This window comes from Parasteatoda tepidariorum, chromosome 7 (genome assembly GCF_982258835.1).
Source record: "Parasteatoda tepidariorum strain Cologne lab strain chromosome 7, Ptep-v5.0, whole genome shotgun sequence".
NCBI lineage: Eukaryota > Metazoa > Arthropoda > Arachnida > Araneae > Theridiidae > Parasteatoda > Parasteatoda tepidariorum.
Genome location: NC_141761.1, coordinates 78,939,119 through 78,957,388, shown reverse-complemented (window position 1 = coordinate 78,957,388; position 18,270 = coordinate 78,939,119). Strand labels below are relative to the sequence as shown.

Genomic DNA, 18,270 nt, shown 5'->3' with positions numbered 1-18,270 from the left:
ATTATATTAAATGAAATCCAAAAAGTAACACTCACCAGTATTTGCTGTACAGTAGGCATCTTTGAAGTTAGGTGGAAGAGAATATGAACATTCCGGGCATGAAAAATCATTTTCAAGACAAGGCTTGTATTCAGCAAATGCATAAGGTGAAGAGTGAGGAACTGTTGTTTTTGGAGGAATAACTGGAGGAGGAAAAGGAACTGATGCATATGGTGGGGGAGCAGCGTTATAGGATGGTAGGGTTGTTGCGACTGGTAGTTTAGGAACAGGTGTATATGGTAGCGTTGGAGCACCTGTGTATGGTGTCGGTGGATTAGGAGGAACCGTATAGGGTGGTGATGGAGCAGCTATATATGGAGAAGGTGGAGCAGCTGTAGGTGGGGGCTGAGATGGAGGTGAATACGGTGGAGGTGCAGCAGTTACATATGGTGGTGGTGCAGGAGCAGTCTTATATTGTGGTGTTGAAGCAGTTTCATATGAGACTAATGGTGGTGGAGCAGCTTTTTCATAAGGCACTGGTGTAGGAGGAGGAGCTTTTTCATAAGATAATGGGGGAGGTGGAGCAGTTTTTTCATAAGGCACTGGTGGAGGAGGAGATTTTTCATAAGGTACTGGTGGAGGAGGAGATTTTTCATAAGGTACTGGAGGAGGAGGAGCTTTTTCATAAGTTAATGGTGGAGGAGTAGGAGCTTTTTCATAAGGTACAGGTGGAGGAGCTTTTTCATAAGGTACTGGTGGGATAGGAGGTGAAGGAACAGTTTCATATGGTGCTATTGGTGGAGAAGTTTTTTCATATGGTTCCGGTGGTGTAGGAGCTTTTTCATAAGGCGCTGCTGGTGAAGGAACAGTTTCATATGGTATTGGTGGCGGAGGAGGAGTATTTTCATAAGGCACTGGTGTAGGAGGAGGAGGAGGAGCTTTTTCGTAAGGCACTGGTGTAGGAGGAGGAGAAGCTTTTTCATAAGGTACTGGTGGAGGTGGAGGAGCTTTTTCATATGATGCTGGTGGTGAAGTAGGAGCAGCTTCATACGGTGCTGGTGGTTTTGGAGCAGTTTCATACGGTGCTGGTGGTTGTGGAGCAGTTTCATACGGTGCTGGTGGTGAAGGAGCAGTTTCATATGATGGAACATATTCTTTAGGATAAATGGGAGCTGGAAGAGGGTCTGACTTATAGATACTGGCTGGAGGTATATCGGGATTATCTACCATTGATGCCACAACGGAATACACTGTTGGATAATCAGGAAATTGTGCTGGTGATGAAGTAGGTGGCATATAAGGAACTGAATTTTCGAAGTATTGTTCTGGACAAACAGGTAAGGTGTCGTATATCCCTAAAGGTGTGAGATATACACCATCTGTTAATTGAATTACGCCATTTGGCAGAAGCGTTGTATCCTTTGAACTGTAGATCAAAAGTTTTGTTCCTGGTGCTAAAATGAAACACATGATCATAAAAATAGAGTACAAAATTTAATGTTTGTTTACATTTAAGTTTGGTATCACAATATATAATAACAATAAATATTATGAGGATATTTTCCAGTAAAACACACAAAAACAATGATGGTCATTGTTTCATCGTAAATGTTGTTCAAGGCATTCCGTAGCGACAGTTCTTAACATGCATTTTTAGAATCCTTATCAAAAACGAAAACAAAAATTCGTTTACATTGAGTCTCAAACCAATATTTAAGCGAAAGAAAAACAAAAATACTATTGAAACAAAACAAATTACAGTAGATGAAAATACATGTAATAAATATCAAAACTGATTTAACGGATGTTGAAACACGAAGGTGTTTCTTGCAACAGGCTAACCATTTCTCTCTGCTTTCTACCATAATCAAATCTGTCTATTTGTTTATTACATGTCTTTTAGTACTGGAATTTATCGGATTTCGATAGTGTTTTTCTTTATATTTGCTTAAATAGTAACTTGTGACCCCTAATGCACTTACTTTTCTCTTTTCCTTTTTCATAAGAATTCTAAAAATACATGTAAAGAACGGCCTTTACATAACACCCTGCATTTTAAAACTGCGGTAGAGTCTACGAAAATTGAAAATTTCTAGAAACCGTGACTCGAAACTATCTGGAATTTTAGGTTTAAAGGAAATGTATTAAAACATTGGGTTTGAGAAGCTGTCAGCACTCTGGATTTGTAGTGTATTTAGTAATCCAATTTTTTGCCCACACAACTGTAAAGAAGTGGTGAAAAGTTACATTTTCGTCCCACCGGTACGACGATTCCTTTCATTTGGTTAGCATTTAAAAACTATTAAGTTTAGTTAAGGAGAAATTGAATAGTATATTCAACTCATCTTTTCCCATTCCATCAATAACGTAACTATGGAGAGCAGTTGGAGTCAATCTCCCCCCAAAAAAACTTATGAATTCCCGAAAATAAATACTTAATAAGTTGGAAATAAAAGCTTTGAATTTTAGCATCTATAAGAGAAAATTTGAATTTTAGAAATGGCAAAGAAAGGAATGTTAACGGGACCAAAGCGTTCTGTTTCGATTTTAAAGAACACGAAACTATCTGGATTTTTTCAGGTTAAAAATAATTACATTAAAATATTGGGTGAATTTAAGCTACAACTTTATACACTTTTACAAAAGCACTAAGTAATCTATTTATCACCTGTTAGCAAAGGACATTCTAATAAACATTCAGAAAGTACTGTAAATCCGATGATACTGGGAAGTGTATAAAAGTCCTGTTGAGGTTTAACAACTTGAAGAACTTTCAAGGAGCCCTCAATGCAAGACGGGGGTGAAGATTCTGGAAAGTAAAAAAAAAGATTTGGATGTCATACATAAGCATGTATCTTAAGAACTACACAGAAATGAATTTTTAGTAAAATAAAATTTAACTTTATTTTCAATTTTGAAATTCTGTCATTAAGTACAATTATTGTAAAATTCACCAACTACATTTCATATGATATATCACGCTAATGCAAAGACAAAAATTTTCACTAAAGTTTTAACTAACTTGAGATTCCTATCATAGATTATCACCTGAAAAGTGACAGCTTGTAATTTGAACTATGTCAACTGCGTATAACTTTGAGATAATGACAATAAAGAGATATTGCCATTTTATTTATAATCCCGCACAAGATATTTTAATTTTCGAATATGAAAAGTTTTGTTTTAAAAAGAACTAATTAATGCATACTGCCATATGATACTGAACATAACTAATCTCTATTTTGATGGGATACACTTTTGAAAACATGTTTATCTAATTCTGATAACAACAGAGCAACAAATAATAAAAAAATTGGAATTGTTTTAGGTTAATTCATTGCGTAGGTATATGTCTTTTAGTTTTGTGTATGATTTTGCAGTTTTGATGAATACCAATTTATTGATTGTTTACTTTTCTTTCACCCCTTACGAAGAATGGGTATTCGACTAGTCAATCATTAAACAATTAAAAGCTAAGGGATTAAAATACTACCAAATGGAGATAAACATTGTAGTAACAAATAGGGCCAAGTAGAATCTATGTTTATGATGTTATATAGTAATTAATTAATACCAGGTGCCACAAATCTTAAGGTTGTATACCCCCATGGGTAGCTTGCAAGAATTACACTTAAGAACTTTTTTTCCTATTGCAAGAGATTTTTAAACAGATTTTCGATATTTTCGTATCGCTGATTTTAAATATACAATCGGCTCATTTCTCCAAGCTACGGTGTTTTGAATGGCATTTTAGTCTATTTTTTGTCAAATGTAAAAGCTTAAAAACGTAATATATAACAGGTGGTCACATATATGCCACGACAAAAATTCAAGGGGAGTTAGGGCATATTATCAGGATCGAAATTGCCTGGGTACATATCCCGGAAATATCTTCCTAGGGGCTCTTCTCTATTATGAATTGTTTATCCTTATTCTGATCAGTTCATAATGGCTCCTATCATTTTTGATCCTGATAATGTGCCCTAACTGAAATAAAAGTTGGTCGCAACATTTATGCGACCCCGTCTTATACAGGATTATTCATAATTCCCTCCACCTGTAAACGCCATTTTTCTTTACTACAACTGGCTTCAGTGGTACATGTTACTGCCATCTACCAGCAACTGCTTAAATTAAAACTAGAATATTTTCGGAATAATTTCATATGTTCTTTTTTGCCATATTTGTCTTCGTTTTTTTACTATAACGCTTCGAAACCCGGGAGGAAATTTGGAATAACCCTGTATAATACGTTTTCGAACTTTTAATTTTCGACAAAAATAGACTAAAAATATATTTTTTTTTTAAAAATCGAACTTTAAGAGTAAAACCAATTTCTGATTTGAAATTCGAAAATACTGAATTTGAATCCGAATTGTGCAAGATCAAATAGTTGTATAAGGCAAAAAAAATTATTCCTAGTGTTATTAATAGATATTAATTAATCATGGTTCATACATACCTGGAAAAAAATTAAAAAGTGGTGGTAATCTATTATATATAATTCTCTTACGTGGCTCCCAAATTTTGGCTGTATTTCTTTTCCGCCGGTGGCAACGTTTGCTTTGTTTTGAAAACACCAAAGCATTCTGCCTTTTAATGATGTATTTCTGATCTAATATATATAATTCTCCTACGTGGCTCCCAAATTTTGGCTGAAGTACTTTGCACAACTAAATAAAATTCTTTTCACAACACTTAAATATTTACTTTATTTTCTTCATTCATAGAGAAAACAGTCGGCAAAGAATTTTGTTAGGTTAAAAAACATTTCGCTAAAAAAATAATGAATTCTAAAAGAAATAAAAATAAACAACTTAAAAAATAAAAATGCTGTTGCCAGCCATAGAATATTTTGAAAGTTACCTTAGCAACATAAATCAAAATGACATAGAAGAGCAACTAGATTTAAATTATGATACCTGAGCGCTTGACGTAACAAATCCTTCAATTCTAAAAGTGTTGTATCGCCAAATGCCCAAATTAACAATTATGTTCTTAAAGAAATTCTATAAGAAGTTTTAAATATTTTATTACATTTTATTTTTTTGTGATAAAATAAAAACTTATAGTTGTTCTGCTTCTGAACACTGATGAAAACAAAAAATGATGGACTTCATCAACAATCAAAAATATATACATTTATTTTACAAATTCCATATTATTAAGGTGGCGCCCTTCAGAGAATTAAAAATACAAAATTATCTTCATCAAAACCGATGCTTTACATCCGGCGTTCAGTGGCAGACTACTATTTCATATTGTTTTACAACACATGGCTTTAGCCCTCTGGTGGGAAAGACTTTCAAACAAAACTTACAACAGTTACTTTTCTCAACAACTGAAATTTAGAATAGTGTGATATAGAAAAATATGTCAACTGTTTGCAATTTCATATTAATATTGAAATGTACTGGCTTAGAATTTTCTACAGGGAAAAGTTTTCGGAACTTCAGTATTCAAAAAAGTATACAAAAACTAGACGTTAAGAACGTATTCAATGAGCGAGCAAAGCGAGCATTGGATTGCGAAGCAATCCGAAATGAACTGCGAAAGCAGTTCCGGGGGTTGGTGAGCGCCAGCGAGCAGGGGGCGAAGCCTCCTAGTATTAATATAATTCGTTTTAATACTATTATGTTAGCAGCTGTAAGAAAATTTTATTTCCTCTAAGTAAATATATAGATTCATAAGTGGTGGATATGAAATTTTAATTCGACAGTGGGAGTTAATATTAAGACATTTTCAGCTTCCTTATAGCAAAAATAACACCAGTTATTAATTTTTTCTAGGTGGCTTAAAAAACCCTGCTTATATAATCTGCTCTGATCTGAAAAATATTCGCTTTTTTTTAGCTCTTAAGGATGAAAAATTTGCATGAGTTAATAATGTTTCTGCTTTTCTTATGGAAATTATTTTGCTGTTAAAAATCTTAAGAAAAATAATAGAACATAATTACTTACTCATCACTTTAACTGAGATTGATTTGTAGCTGTACTGATCTTCAGACGCTGAAATGTTAAATAGTAAATGCATTTTAATAGCATATTAATCAACAAAATGAATGTAAATAATAACGATAAAAATAATTTCTAAGAAGTAAAAAAGTAACGCAGTTTAAAAAATAATTACCTGCGGTACATATTTTGTGAAACTTATAGAACTAGAGAGGGCAAAATGAGAAATGGAACGAGCTAAATAACTCTGGATTTAACAACCAGATCTTCGATCATTGATATGCAATCTTAATAGTTAGTGTAAAATAATAGTTAAAAAAGTGCATAGAATATGCAATCTTAATAGTTCGAGGCATGCAGGGGAGATTTTTTTAAATGCCGGATGCTATTTAGGCGAAGTATGAAATAATCGTCCTGATGAGGTTATTATGTAAATGATGTGCATGTTACTGTGAATGACCGAAATCGGTGGTTGTTGACTTTCATCGGTGAATGTTGACAATCTAATTAGTCGCTTTGGTGAATGTCCGAAATATTTATTACATCCGATTTGATATTAATTTATTCGTGGATATAATTACATTTATTCGATATATCAATACTTACTCACGATAGATTAGAACAAACATCAGTGTTTGGAGTATCGGGCAAATATATACCGGGCAAGGGCACTTGACTTTAAAAAAACATCAGTGTAGGGTATACCGGGCAAATGTATACCGGGCAGTGGCACTTGGCCTTAAAAAAGCATCAGTGTAGGGTATACCGGACAGTGGCACTTGACCTTAAAAAAAGCATCAGTGTAGGGTATACCGGGCAGTGGCACTTAACCAGACCTAGTGTGACTAGACCTTTGGTAAATGTCCGAAATATATACTAGGTCTAGTGCCACTTTTGCTATAGCTTAAATATTTAAAAAAAATTAAACAAAGCGTTTGAATCAATTTTAAACTGATAACGAAATTATTGCTTTAAAATTAAAAAAATAATAATAATAACTGCGCCAGATAAGAGTAATTGAAGTAGTTGCTTTATACAGCGCATGTTCGGAAAAAATTTTTAAAAAAAAATTATCCAGGTGCATCTAAAAGTGGATGAATATCCCAAGACATTTTTTTTATTATATTCTCGTACAAATTTAAAAATTTCACTTGGAATATCAAACTAATTTGTTAATTAAATATGATTATTACAATATTTGCACTTTATTAACACTACAACAAAAACTTAAAACTTTTGCTTTTTAACCCTCATTAAAAGACTTTCTGAACGTCAATTTAAAATCAATCATCTTGATGCAGTCAATAAATAATTATTACACAAAATGAGAAATCGATTGGATATTTGCAAGTGACGTCATCATAGGCAAATCATGGCATAGTCGATTCAGAAGCCAATTAGGTTTGACATAGTGTGTGACGTCGCTTACAGGTATTCAATTAAATCTAATAAAAATCCCATGGTTAGGCCTAATCATTTCACTTCGTCTCGAGTTGCAAGTGCACAATTGAAATATCTTATTTTAGAAATACAGTGATTACACTTCATAAGTTTACATTTATATAAAAAGAATTAGTTTCTTGGAAGAAGTAGCATATGATGCATTGAATTTAAGTTCACATAAAAATGAAATTATTTTAAGAACTTCTGCTAATTTTAATGAAACTTACTAGTTATTTGAACAGATGGTATCTTTGGAGCTAACACTGCATACGAACCTGAAAAAGAGCCAAGAGGTAAATATAAAAAAATATAAGCAATAAATATAAACAATAAAAATATGAAATTATAGTCTTATTTCATCCTCTGTTACAATAAATTACGTTTAAAAAAAGTTTTAAACTTTCACTTACCAGATCCTTGTAGCTCTGCTACTATGGCTAGAAAATAAAAGATTTCTGATTTATTAAGACAATATTTAAATTTAATATATGTTTATAAAATTATTCTTTTATGATTTAAGTTTTAATAAAGCATATAAATATTCAACATCCATTTGCTTTATTAAAGCTTAAATCTAAATAGAATTTTCTTATAATTATGATCCTTTTCGAAAAACTGTCAAATTTGCTTAAGAGGTTAAGCCCATGGTTGGGTTGATTGATATGAAAAACTAGTTTTTGACATGACAAGTGTCAAAAGTTGGATTAAACTAACCTAAGACGGTTTTCATGATTATAATGCATGAGCAGGTTTTTATAGAATATTTTAAAAATTAATTGGAAATATAGATATAGATTCGTTGATAAATATACGTATATCAATATCTTCATATAAATGCTGAAATATAAATATTAATATATAACTAAAATTAATGTATTAAAGTATAGAAATTATAGCTTTAAGCAGGCGAAACAAATATATATTTCCTGTAAATGTTTGATTTTATTTTTGACAGCTTTAAACTTCCCATAAATTTTTGAAGTAGACACATTGAAATCTTTACTTAAGAACTAAATTATTACAATAGTTTTCATATTATTCATATGAAAAATATTTTATTTCATTGTTATGATTGGCAAATAAACAGAAGTGACAAAGAAGTTTACAAAATCTTAATTTTTACTGTAATAAATTAACAAAGGATTCAGAACAATCTATACTTCAGGTATAACATTTTATATAACATACTTAGATCTTTATATATATGATAGAAGATTATTTTCTGAAGTTAATGGGCAATAATTCGTAGATAAAGTACGCATTAAGATAGTCCCAAAAATTTCCCACCGTCAGAGTGGCGATATCCTTTTAGCGAATCAAAATCTCTACATTTTATCAATTGAATGACGTTTCATGAAGATAAGAAGATCCTTGAAACCACTCCCTTTCAGAACTTCACTTTAAAAGCTCGGGACAGGCAAAAATGAGTGTCTTTTTCATATTTCCATGGCTAGATAAATCTGGGCCAACTCCAAACAATCCCTGCAATGGGGAAACATCCTTGTACATAGCCAACGTACATAGCCAACGAATATCTGAAGCCGCCTAAGTCTCTTAAATTATCTAGCATTTAAAGGTATAACAGTACAATGAGCACCCTCTTTGAGTACTTCAAACATACCGATCAGCTCCAATTCAAACACTTATGAAGCACACGAAGTTTTTTCTTTAAAAAGCGTTTATTTCGAAACTACTTTTCCACGTTAAACTACTTTCTCAGAATTCAAACAAATTTTCTCCCGTTGATTTCAAATTTAAACTGTATATTTTAAATTACGTTAGTACATAGAATTTGTACATTTTTTAATCATTTTTCATAACAGTATTTTATTGTATTGTGTGTCGTTGCTTTAGAATCATAATGTTTCTATATTTTGTTAGTTTATTCAAGAATTGATAATGACAATATATGAGATGTTTACTAAAACAAACTGATAAATAAATAAAAAAATAAAATTAGATTAGAAAAAGAAAAATATAATGAGTTACCTACAAGTGACGTAGTGTGAGTATCTTGATTCTGATTGGTTATTGAAGCGTGTCATTTGTTAATGCTAGTAACTGTTCTTTCCATTATATTTCGAGTAAACTAAACCCATAAAATATCAATTTTCATAAGTGATGTATTTTATATTCCTTCACAAAGATTTTAATTCTTTCACTATATATTTCTTACTTTACACAAAGACAGGCTCGAAACAGTGTAGATCATAAACAAACTAATTATGCATCGAAATTGCCAGGTACACATAGCAAAAATATATCACTATTATAATAAAATACATTGCGATACTGTGTTGTATTTAATTAACCTCACGTTAATTAGCATTCTGACTTATGTAGAAAAACTTAAACCCTAATTTAACTCGCCCTCTTGGTTATGAAGGATCAGCTGGTGCTAAGGTCATAGGTCACGTGTCTGTGTGTCAGTGATCATCTTCTTCTCGAGTTGCAAGTACCCAATTCTACAGATTTGTATGATTCCAATTTTGCATAAATTATTTTACAAGTAACTTTTATACATATTTAATAATTAAATGTCTTTTACTCCCATACAAGTACTCATATTCATTGCATATTATTTACCTAAAATGACAAATAAATATCAAATTATCTTTTTAAAATTATGTCATTAGAAATGGAGTGTTCCCATTTTCAATCATATTCTACAATAAATTGTGTGTTTTAGTACGTAGTAAAAAAATAAATCATCATCTTACCAATTTTAGCTGCACAAAATTGGTCGGAAAATGCCTGGTCTGCCAAAGCAGAGCATGATGGACAAGAAGTTTCAAATCCATATGGGCAGTTCGGAATTGGATTTACTTGTAAATCCTGTTCTTGAGGTACATACGGTGTTGGTGGGTTGTATGAAACGCAGTTGGGAATCGATATTTCACTAGGTGCTGGCAAATACACCAGAGTAAATTCTTTCTTAAGTTGGGTACTGCCTTCATAAAGGGGCGTGTTGGTGTAGTGTCCTAACAGAAGAACAATGGCGAAACCTGAATAGAAAAAAAACATTTATTCGATAGTATTTTCAAGTACAAGTGCCCAGTATAGATAACTAGAACGAGGGTTAAAATTTTAATAAATCATTTAAGCCATTAAAAAGGTTTAAATTTGACAAAAAAAAAAGCATTAGGGTGTTTTCTCTCTCATACAGGAGAATGCAAAAAACATGACGTATTTTTGGTCAAGCTTAATTGCTGTTTAACAATGAGCTAATATCCGGCAAAGAATAGGGTCTACTTTGTGCTATGTAAACTAAAATAAAGCGTGAATAAAGCACAAATTAAAGCACACAAATTGACATAATTTTGTTTTTGTTCTCTAAACAAGAACCTTCTTCAGTGTCTAAACGCCAAGAAAAAGCGCCTCTTGTCTAAACGTCAATTTTTTTGGCGCTTAAAGAGTGAAAAAGGTTTTTGATTATAGAGTCGAAATTATAGCGAGTCCGTCTATTAATGTATTTTCATTTGTGCTTTATTCACGTTTTTTTTGTAGTATTTTCAATTGAATTTACAAGAACCTCTGGATTGGTATGTGTTTTTTTTTTGTTTAACTTTAACTCTTTAATAAGCTTGGATGTTTTTGAAAGGGACACAGAGTTATAGGAAATGAAAGCAATTTTTTTATTGCATCTAAAAAATAAAAATAATAAAATAAAAAAACTACTTGATTTAAATATTTTAACTTTTCGCTGTTTCAGTAGTTTTCTCTGTTTACAAGAACTTATAGTTGAATGTACCATTTGTCTCCGTCTACTGTAGAATAAATATTAAATGAAAAAGAGAACTAGATTAAATTATGATACAGACACTAAATTGCATTGTGCTTACGCTTCAAACCTGTAGAATTAACTAAGTGTTTACTTTTCGAGTTACTATACTAAACTGCAATGTTTCTTGACAATGGAGAAATATGCTGAGGGCAAACGAAGAAAATAGTTCCCGGCGCGATGTCTGTATTTCGAGGTAAATTACGCATTTCACAATAGAAATATGATAAGTTATCTTAATCCACACATATATAGCGTTAATTTGCTATAATTTTCTTAAAATTTTATATATTTTCAAATTTACGAGCGGCGCATCGCGGAATGGTATCTTTATTTAGTTATATTTCTTCTATATAACGACTGAACTTATTTCTCCTTCTTCCTCCGCCAGCCGTGACGTCATTGTCAAGAAACTTTGCATTCTAGTATAGAAGGCCGTACTATGATTGAGCCAAAAACATAAGAGATAAAGCTTTGCTAAATGCTTTCTCTTGCTGTGACGTCACAGCGAAACATCCGTATTGTTCACTTATGGTCAAGACAAGCAAATAAAACAACACTGTCATTTTCATATTGCTTACCTTTGCGTTTTTTTCTTTTTCAAATCTTACTTAACTGCTTTTTTTTATTTATAACTAATACACAGTTTCAAATAAGACAACAACAAAGATATAGTTTAAAAGTTCTTTAAGAATGTGTGAATTCGTTTTTTATATAAAAACAAGTAACCACTTCCAACTAACACAATTTGGAATTAGAATTTTTCTGGTACTTATCCGTTCTGTAGAGGGGCTGTAAAGAATATTTTCGCATACCGATGCCTATTACCAGAAAGCCTATTACGTGGTTCAAGTAGCGAAGTTCATGCTCTGGCGAACCTGCAAACTTTAAAATTCCCTCAATGGAATTTTGTAATGTCCTTAGTGAACTGAACTGAAGTTCAAGAAATGAAATGTGATATACCATCGTAAAACTTTGTTCTTCTCTCTTTTTGTGATTTTCTTCAGTTTTTACGTGCTCCATAAATCTTGGATGTTTTTAATTTTGTTGTTAAAATTTTATTAAATTAATGTTTAAATTTCGCATTTCTCCTTTTTGTTATCTTTGGCGACTGACTATTAAAAAATGCGGAATATATAATACAAGCAACCGATTCTCGCCAAATACCTATCACCGTAGCACATATTACCACAAGTAATGTGATAGGTTACTGACTAAAATGCATGTAATCGATAGAATGACCAAAGCCTTAATGATCATGGTCAGATAGCTGACCCCGTGGCAGAAAAGTCCCGGGTTCGAATCCCGGTCAGAACTAGCGCATGAATTTTTTGCTATTGTTAATATGGGTTACAGAAGTTTTTTTCTAAAATTGAATAAATTGAAAAAGGAAGCAGTACAAATATATGATTGTAAACTTACTTTGCCAAAGCGTATTTGCAATTTCATTTTTTAATAATAACATTTAACTTTCCGAGGTATTAAAAAGTTGACAATTCGCGATCGCAACGAACTATAGGGGGAGTTGTTGTATGAGACTAATACCTGCGATTTCTATATGAACAGTCATTCAGTTACTCTAAAGACGTCGTTAATGTAGCACATTGCAACGTTCCTTCTTTATTGTGGCTAATTAAATTTAAAAAGAAAAATGCTTGATATTCTTCCTTATGCAAACGAAAACAAAATGGTATCTCTTTTTATTAGAGAAGGAATATCCAAAACACATCGGAAAAATATTTGTACATTAACAGAAAAAAAATATGTATATTCTTATAAGAGTTAAAACCTAATGCCCGAGAAATAGTATTACTAAATTTAATGATATAACATGAAGGGCCCATTTAAACTTTACACTCTATAGTTTTAAGAATCATATTACTTCAAAAATTAAAGTGAACTAAAAGTATACATAAGTCTCATAATTTTATGAAATTTAATTTTGTAAACAAAGTTTTTTGACAACAATTTTTATCGAAAAATTTCAAGTTTCAATAAAAATCATTATTTAGAAACTACGAAACGTAAAATAAAGAATGCTGACGAAACAAAAAAAAAAAAATTCTTTTTTGTCGCCATTTTTAGTGCTACGAAAATTCGTCTTTGGGATTTGCCAAAAACAAAACAAGATGCAATTTTATTTTTTCAGGAGGGAAATATTTTACCGAAAAAACGAAAATGTACCAATTCCCACAGCATAAAACTTTATCTTGGTAAACGTACGTTTTGAAAATGTTATTTCATTTGGAATCTTATTTATCAGAGTTCATATGGCGAGATGATTGTTCTGAATCTATGCTAAACTCTATATCGGCTCATTTTCCACCGAAATCCGATTGACTATTTTGATTTTAAATAAAGTGTTTTATTTTATGAATTGTCGCAAAAATTTTAAGTGTAGATTGGCGGCACTTAAAAACCGTCAAATCTGTAGCGGCGGTGGCGTTAATACGTAAGTACCGAATTTTTATTCCATACTTTTCTGAATCATATTACTTCAAACATTAGAATATACAAGAAGTATACATAAACACATAATGTTATACCATTTAATTTTTCAAAAAAAGTATTTTGAGAACAATTTTTATCAAAAAATTATAAACTAAAAAACGGAAAATAAGGAATTCTTAGGATAAAAAAACAATTTTAAGAATTCTTTACTTTGAAATAAAAACTTTCATATTGTTTCTTTTTTTATTATTCTTATAGTTCTTAATCAGACGTAAAAAACCATTCTGTAGAGAACCATCATCAAATGAAAAAAAAATATTTACAAGCAAATTTTTTATTGTAAAAATCATTGCACTTACCTGATTTATAATTCCCGGAGAATTCCAAAATGATATGTTCCTTGTTTGAAAACTTTATTCTCAAATAAAAGATACATAGTTTATCCCTTCATTACTTTTAGATAACATACTACACAGCAAAATTTTATAATTGGTATGAATTTGAATATGTAGCTAAAAACAGAATAGCTGAGTTCTAGTTGAACTTATTCTTTCAAAACTAAAAAATACTTACCGAGAAAACGATTAAAATTAATTAAGAATCAGCACAAATGGCACTATTTCAAGTAACTTGGATAATTTTTTATTGTTGTTTTCCGAATTATATGGATACAGAAATATATACTATTCTATAACGAAGAAGAATATGCTATAAGTATTACAATTCTGTATGTTCTGAATTCATATTTATTCACTGGAATGACGAAAGCAATGTTGACTTCACTTTAATTCGTAATGAATTGAAGACAGAAGAAATGCATTTTACCTTAATACACACATCTGTAACAGTATTCGAAATCGGAAGTCATCAGTTGCAAGTTTGTTGATAATAGAAATTAAAAATTATTGAGGAATTTTTCTTCAAATGTTTGGCGTGTTTTGTTCCTGAAAGATTTATTAATATTCTGGAGATTTTTTCAAGTTCTTCGGCCTTTTCCTTAGGGAAATTTTGTTTCTTATTTGCTGCTAAAAAATGGCGTCTGATTCAGTCAATGATTTTGATGGAACTAAATGAAAACGTGATAAATTAATGTCTGATATTTACAGGCTCCCGCTAGACGGCGTACTCGAGCGTTGCGATCGCGAATATCCATAGAATCTAATTTAATTTTAAATAAAGTGTATTTTTTTAAACAATCTGATAAACTATAGTTAGTCACCATTATAATATTTATCATTAGAGTGACGTATAATATTATCTAATATGATTATAATTATGCAATTCATTATATTTAATAAAAAAATATCTGATACAACCATATCCGTAGAAAACCGTAGAAAATGACCTAATCCAAAACTTTTTTTTTCAGGAGAGACGGAAAAGTAAAAACACTCGCATCTGGTACTTAGGGCGTTCTCCATTCCACTAATTCGGATTCAAAGCCAACAACACTTTACATATTATCCTGAATTTTTTAACCCGTTTAGTTTTTAAATACTTTTCTAATATTGTTATTTTATTGTAATTTATTCGTTATTTTTATTGTAAGTTATTCGTTATTTTCATCTTTATTATAGTTAATTTTATCGTGTTATTTTTATCGCTATTATTGTTAATTTTATTATGTTACTTTGATCGTTAGTATCATTAATTTTATAGTGTTATTTTGATCACTATTATCGTTAATTTTATTGTGTTATTTTGATCGTTATTATCGTTAATTTTATAGTGTTATTTTGATCGTTATTATCGTTAATTTTATTGCGTTATTTTGATCGTTATTATCGTTAATTTTGTCGTGATACTTTTATCATAAGAGAACAAAATGCTTCCACTTCAACCAGTTAGATCTATCAACATATTTTTTGAACTATTACTATTCGCATTTTGAGCGTTATCCATTTTGTTTAGCTCTGTCTTTAGGACATTTTTCTTCGAAAAAAAAAAGATTTCAAATTTTTTTTTTCATTATTCCTTTTTTTTTTGGTACTTAGATCATTTTTCAGTTCTAGCCCTCAATTGTTACCCCTCTAAAAATCATTTTATATAAATTAAGCTACGCTTGAAATATTTTTAAACCAAATGGTTTAGAAAGTTTCCTCTTAAGCCAGTATCCATTCTCTTAATTTTCGAATGTCTGCAGCAATAGTTTTAAAAGTAATGCCTATACGTTAGAGTTAGAAATTCTAACACAGCAAATTGTTCACCAATCTCTCTCTCTCTCTCTGTTGCATCTTCTGTAGGATAGTAGTTATCGACAATGTCAACCTTCATCTATGAAAAGGTACCCCACCTTAGAATCGAGTTAACATGTCTTATATACTAGTGAATTAGAATTATATTTTTGTAGTGGTAGATACACTACACCTACTATAGTTATATCGATTCTACAGCCGTTAAAAAATTAGGTGAGCGAATATGTTGGTACGAACTTAGTCTAGTACCCGGTAGAAACGCATTCATATTTATATGAAATCTTAGACTGTCTAACAAATTGTAATGACTTGGAAACCCTACAAATTTAAAAACTACAAAACATTAAAAACCTTTTAACTGAGGAAAACAGCCACATTGTGTTGGAAGAAGTAAATTAAGCTGAATGCTCAGTAACTTTGCATCAGAGCTCTTGGATACATCGTGTAGCACTGTTGTTCGTATATTTAAGCATGAACCAGCGTAATATGGATTACTGTAATCTGAAACGAAATATCTTATTAGAATATTTCTGATAATTAGTGAACAATGTATTTGATTTCAAAATAAAGGCAAAATTCTTAGCGGTGGATTTTCATTGAGTTCTATCCCAAGAAGAGTAAAATTTATTTTATTATAAAAGAAAAATTTTGAATCAGGTTAAACGATTTATTAATATGAAAAATCAATTTTAAATACTAAGAAATCCAAAAATATGTATTCAACCCTTATAAGCCATATAATTCTTAGCGTAGAATTTTTTTTATTTTCCGCGGAATAAAACTCCATGGAATTCCTTTTGTTTAAATAAATGATGATCTGCAAAAGTATATGAATTAATTTGAGACTGTATTCAAAAATTTATACCAAAATTAAATATTTAATAATGAAGGGAAAAAAAGTTTAAATACTCGAAAATATTAAGCGAAAATAACTATGAAAATACATAACTAGATAGAAAGATATTATACAGCTGAATGAAGTATTAGTTCAAATTCGGCGGAAAAGTCTTTTACTCACAGATTAAAAACAAACATATTGTTTTACAACAATTTTTAATACAGCTTATCGATTTTGATGAAGTTTGATTGCTCCCCTATAATTCCCATAAAAATTACAATTTATTCAAATTCGCTGCCATCCTACTGTCTTGTAAACTAGTTAAATGACAAGGAATTATTATTTTTCAAGGCAGGTCATCTTTTTAAGTTGTTAAGAGAGCCTTGCAAATCGTTGTCAAAAAAAAATTTTCTTTAAAGGAAAACTTTAGAGATCGCAAAACAATATTTAGGAAAAGAAAAGAAAACGCTATAATAATCTTACGAATCACTATTAGTGACTGAAAATATCAATACTTGTTTGATTACCGAAAGAAGTGGAACTTAAATAGTATTTTTCGAAAAATCTCCAAATTGCATCAGACAATTAAAGATGTTTCATACCGCTTTCCTCATTAGTGATTAGATAGATTTCCTGAGCGTATTTTCTCTATCTTTAACATATCACTTTGCGGTCCCTAATGTGGATACATTTGCGACAAGAGTTTTGAAATAAATATTAACGGTGTCCATAACAGAGAACCCTTCATACATTAGTATTGTATCGTAAAAAGCATGCATTCTAAAGTAAAAACACGTTAAACATTCTAAACATTTTGTATAACATGATTTTCTTACTAATTTGCCTATTATCAACAGTAAATTAAGCTGAAATTTTATCCCCATTAAGTATGGACAATGATTATATTTAGATTTTATTTTTTAATTGCTCATGTAACAACATTTAAAATCAGGATTTGTCAAAATTAAAATAAATTTTTTCACAGAATATTTTTTTTCAATTGTTTAACTTTTAAACAATGTTTAAAAGACGAAACATCTTTAGTACATATATCTTAAATGGTTTAACTTATAAAGGAAAATATTAAATAACTTTATAAGAAAAAATAAATTAACTAAATAACTTTCATAATAAAATAATAAAGTAACTTTTATAAATAATTTTTAATGTGCATGATGTTCACATTAAATAAATTGTTCATGAAATCAATAAAATTGTTGAAGCAAGCTAAATTACTTTGGAATTTTCTAAATCTAAAATTAATTTTTCGACTTGTAATTTCAAAATTTTCAAAAAAATAAAAAATAAAAAAAATAAAAAATATTTCGTAATTAAAAATTTCTGGAAGTTTAAAAAATGATCATTCTGAATATAATTTTTTTAACATATTAATTGTTAACAATATTCTTACCTCCTTTTGCTTTGGAAAGGTCTGGAAATGTAACAAGAGCAATATAAGCTGCAAAAGTAAATACAAATTGTAAGTAAATTTTTGTTTAAACTTCTTAAAAATATTTATGAGGTAATAAGTTGTTTATACAGATCACTACTGCGCAATCTCAAATCAGCTAGTAATTGCGTTATACAGCAGAAAGAATGATTAACAGAAATCAAATTTTAAATATACAA

General features: G+C 30.4%; 1 protein-coding gene across 2 annotated transcripts in view; it reads right to left on the bottom strand.

Annotated features, from left to right (window-relative positions):
• The window catches only part of LOC107446702 (uncharacterized), a 66,566-nt gene that overhangs the window by 34,081 nt on the left and 14,215 nt on the right, over nucleotides 1-18,270 (bottom strand). For both annotated transcript variants that reach the window (XM_016061416.4, XM_016061417.4), the window contains exons 7-14: nucleotides 18,053-18,100; nucleotides 16,155-16,304; nucleotides 10,097-10,381; nucleotides 7,787-7,813; nucleotides 7,604-7,651; nucleotides 5,940-5,987; nucleotides 2,648-2,788; nucleotides 36-1,433 (exon numbers count right to left, since the gene is read on the bottom strand). In XM_016061416.4, the coding sequence (XP_015916902.2) occupies nucleotides 36-1,433; nucleotides 2,648-2,788; nucleotides 5,940-5,987; nucleotides 7,604-7,651; nucleotides 7,787-7,813; nucleotides 10,097-10,381; nucleotides 16,155-16,304; nucleotides 18,053-18,100 (2,145 nt within the window). The remainder of the gene's footprint in view (nucleotides 1-35; nucleotides 1,434-2,647; nucleotides 2,789-5,939; nucleotides 5,988-7,603; nucleotides 7,652-7,786; nucleotides 7,814-10,096; nucleotides 10,382-16,154; nucleotides 16,305-18,052; nucleotides 18,101-18,270) is intronic.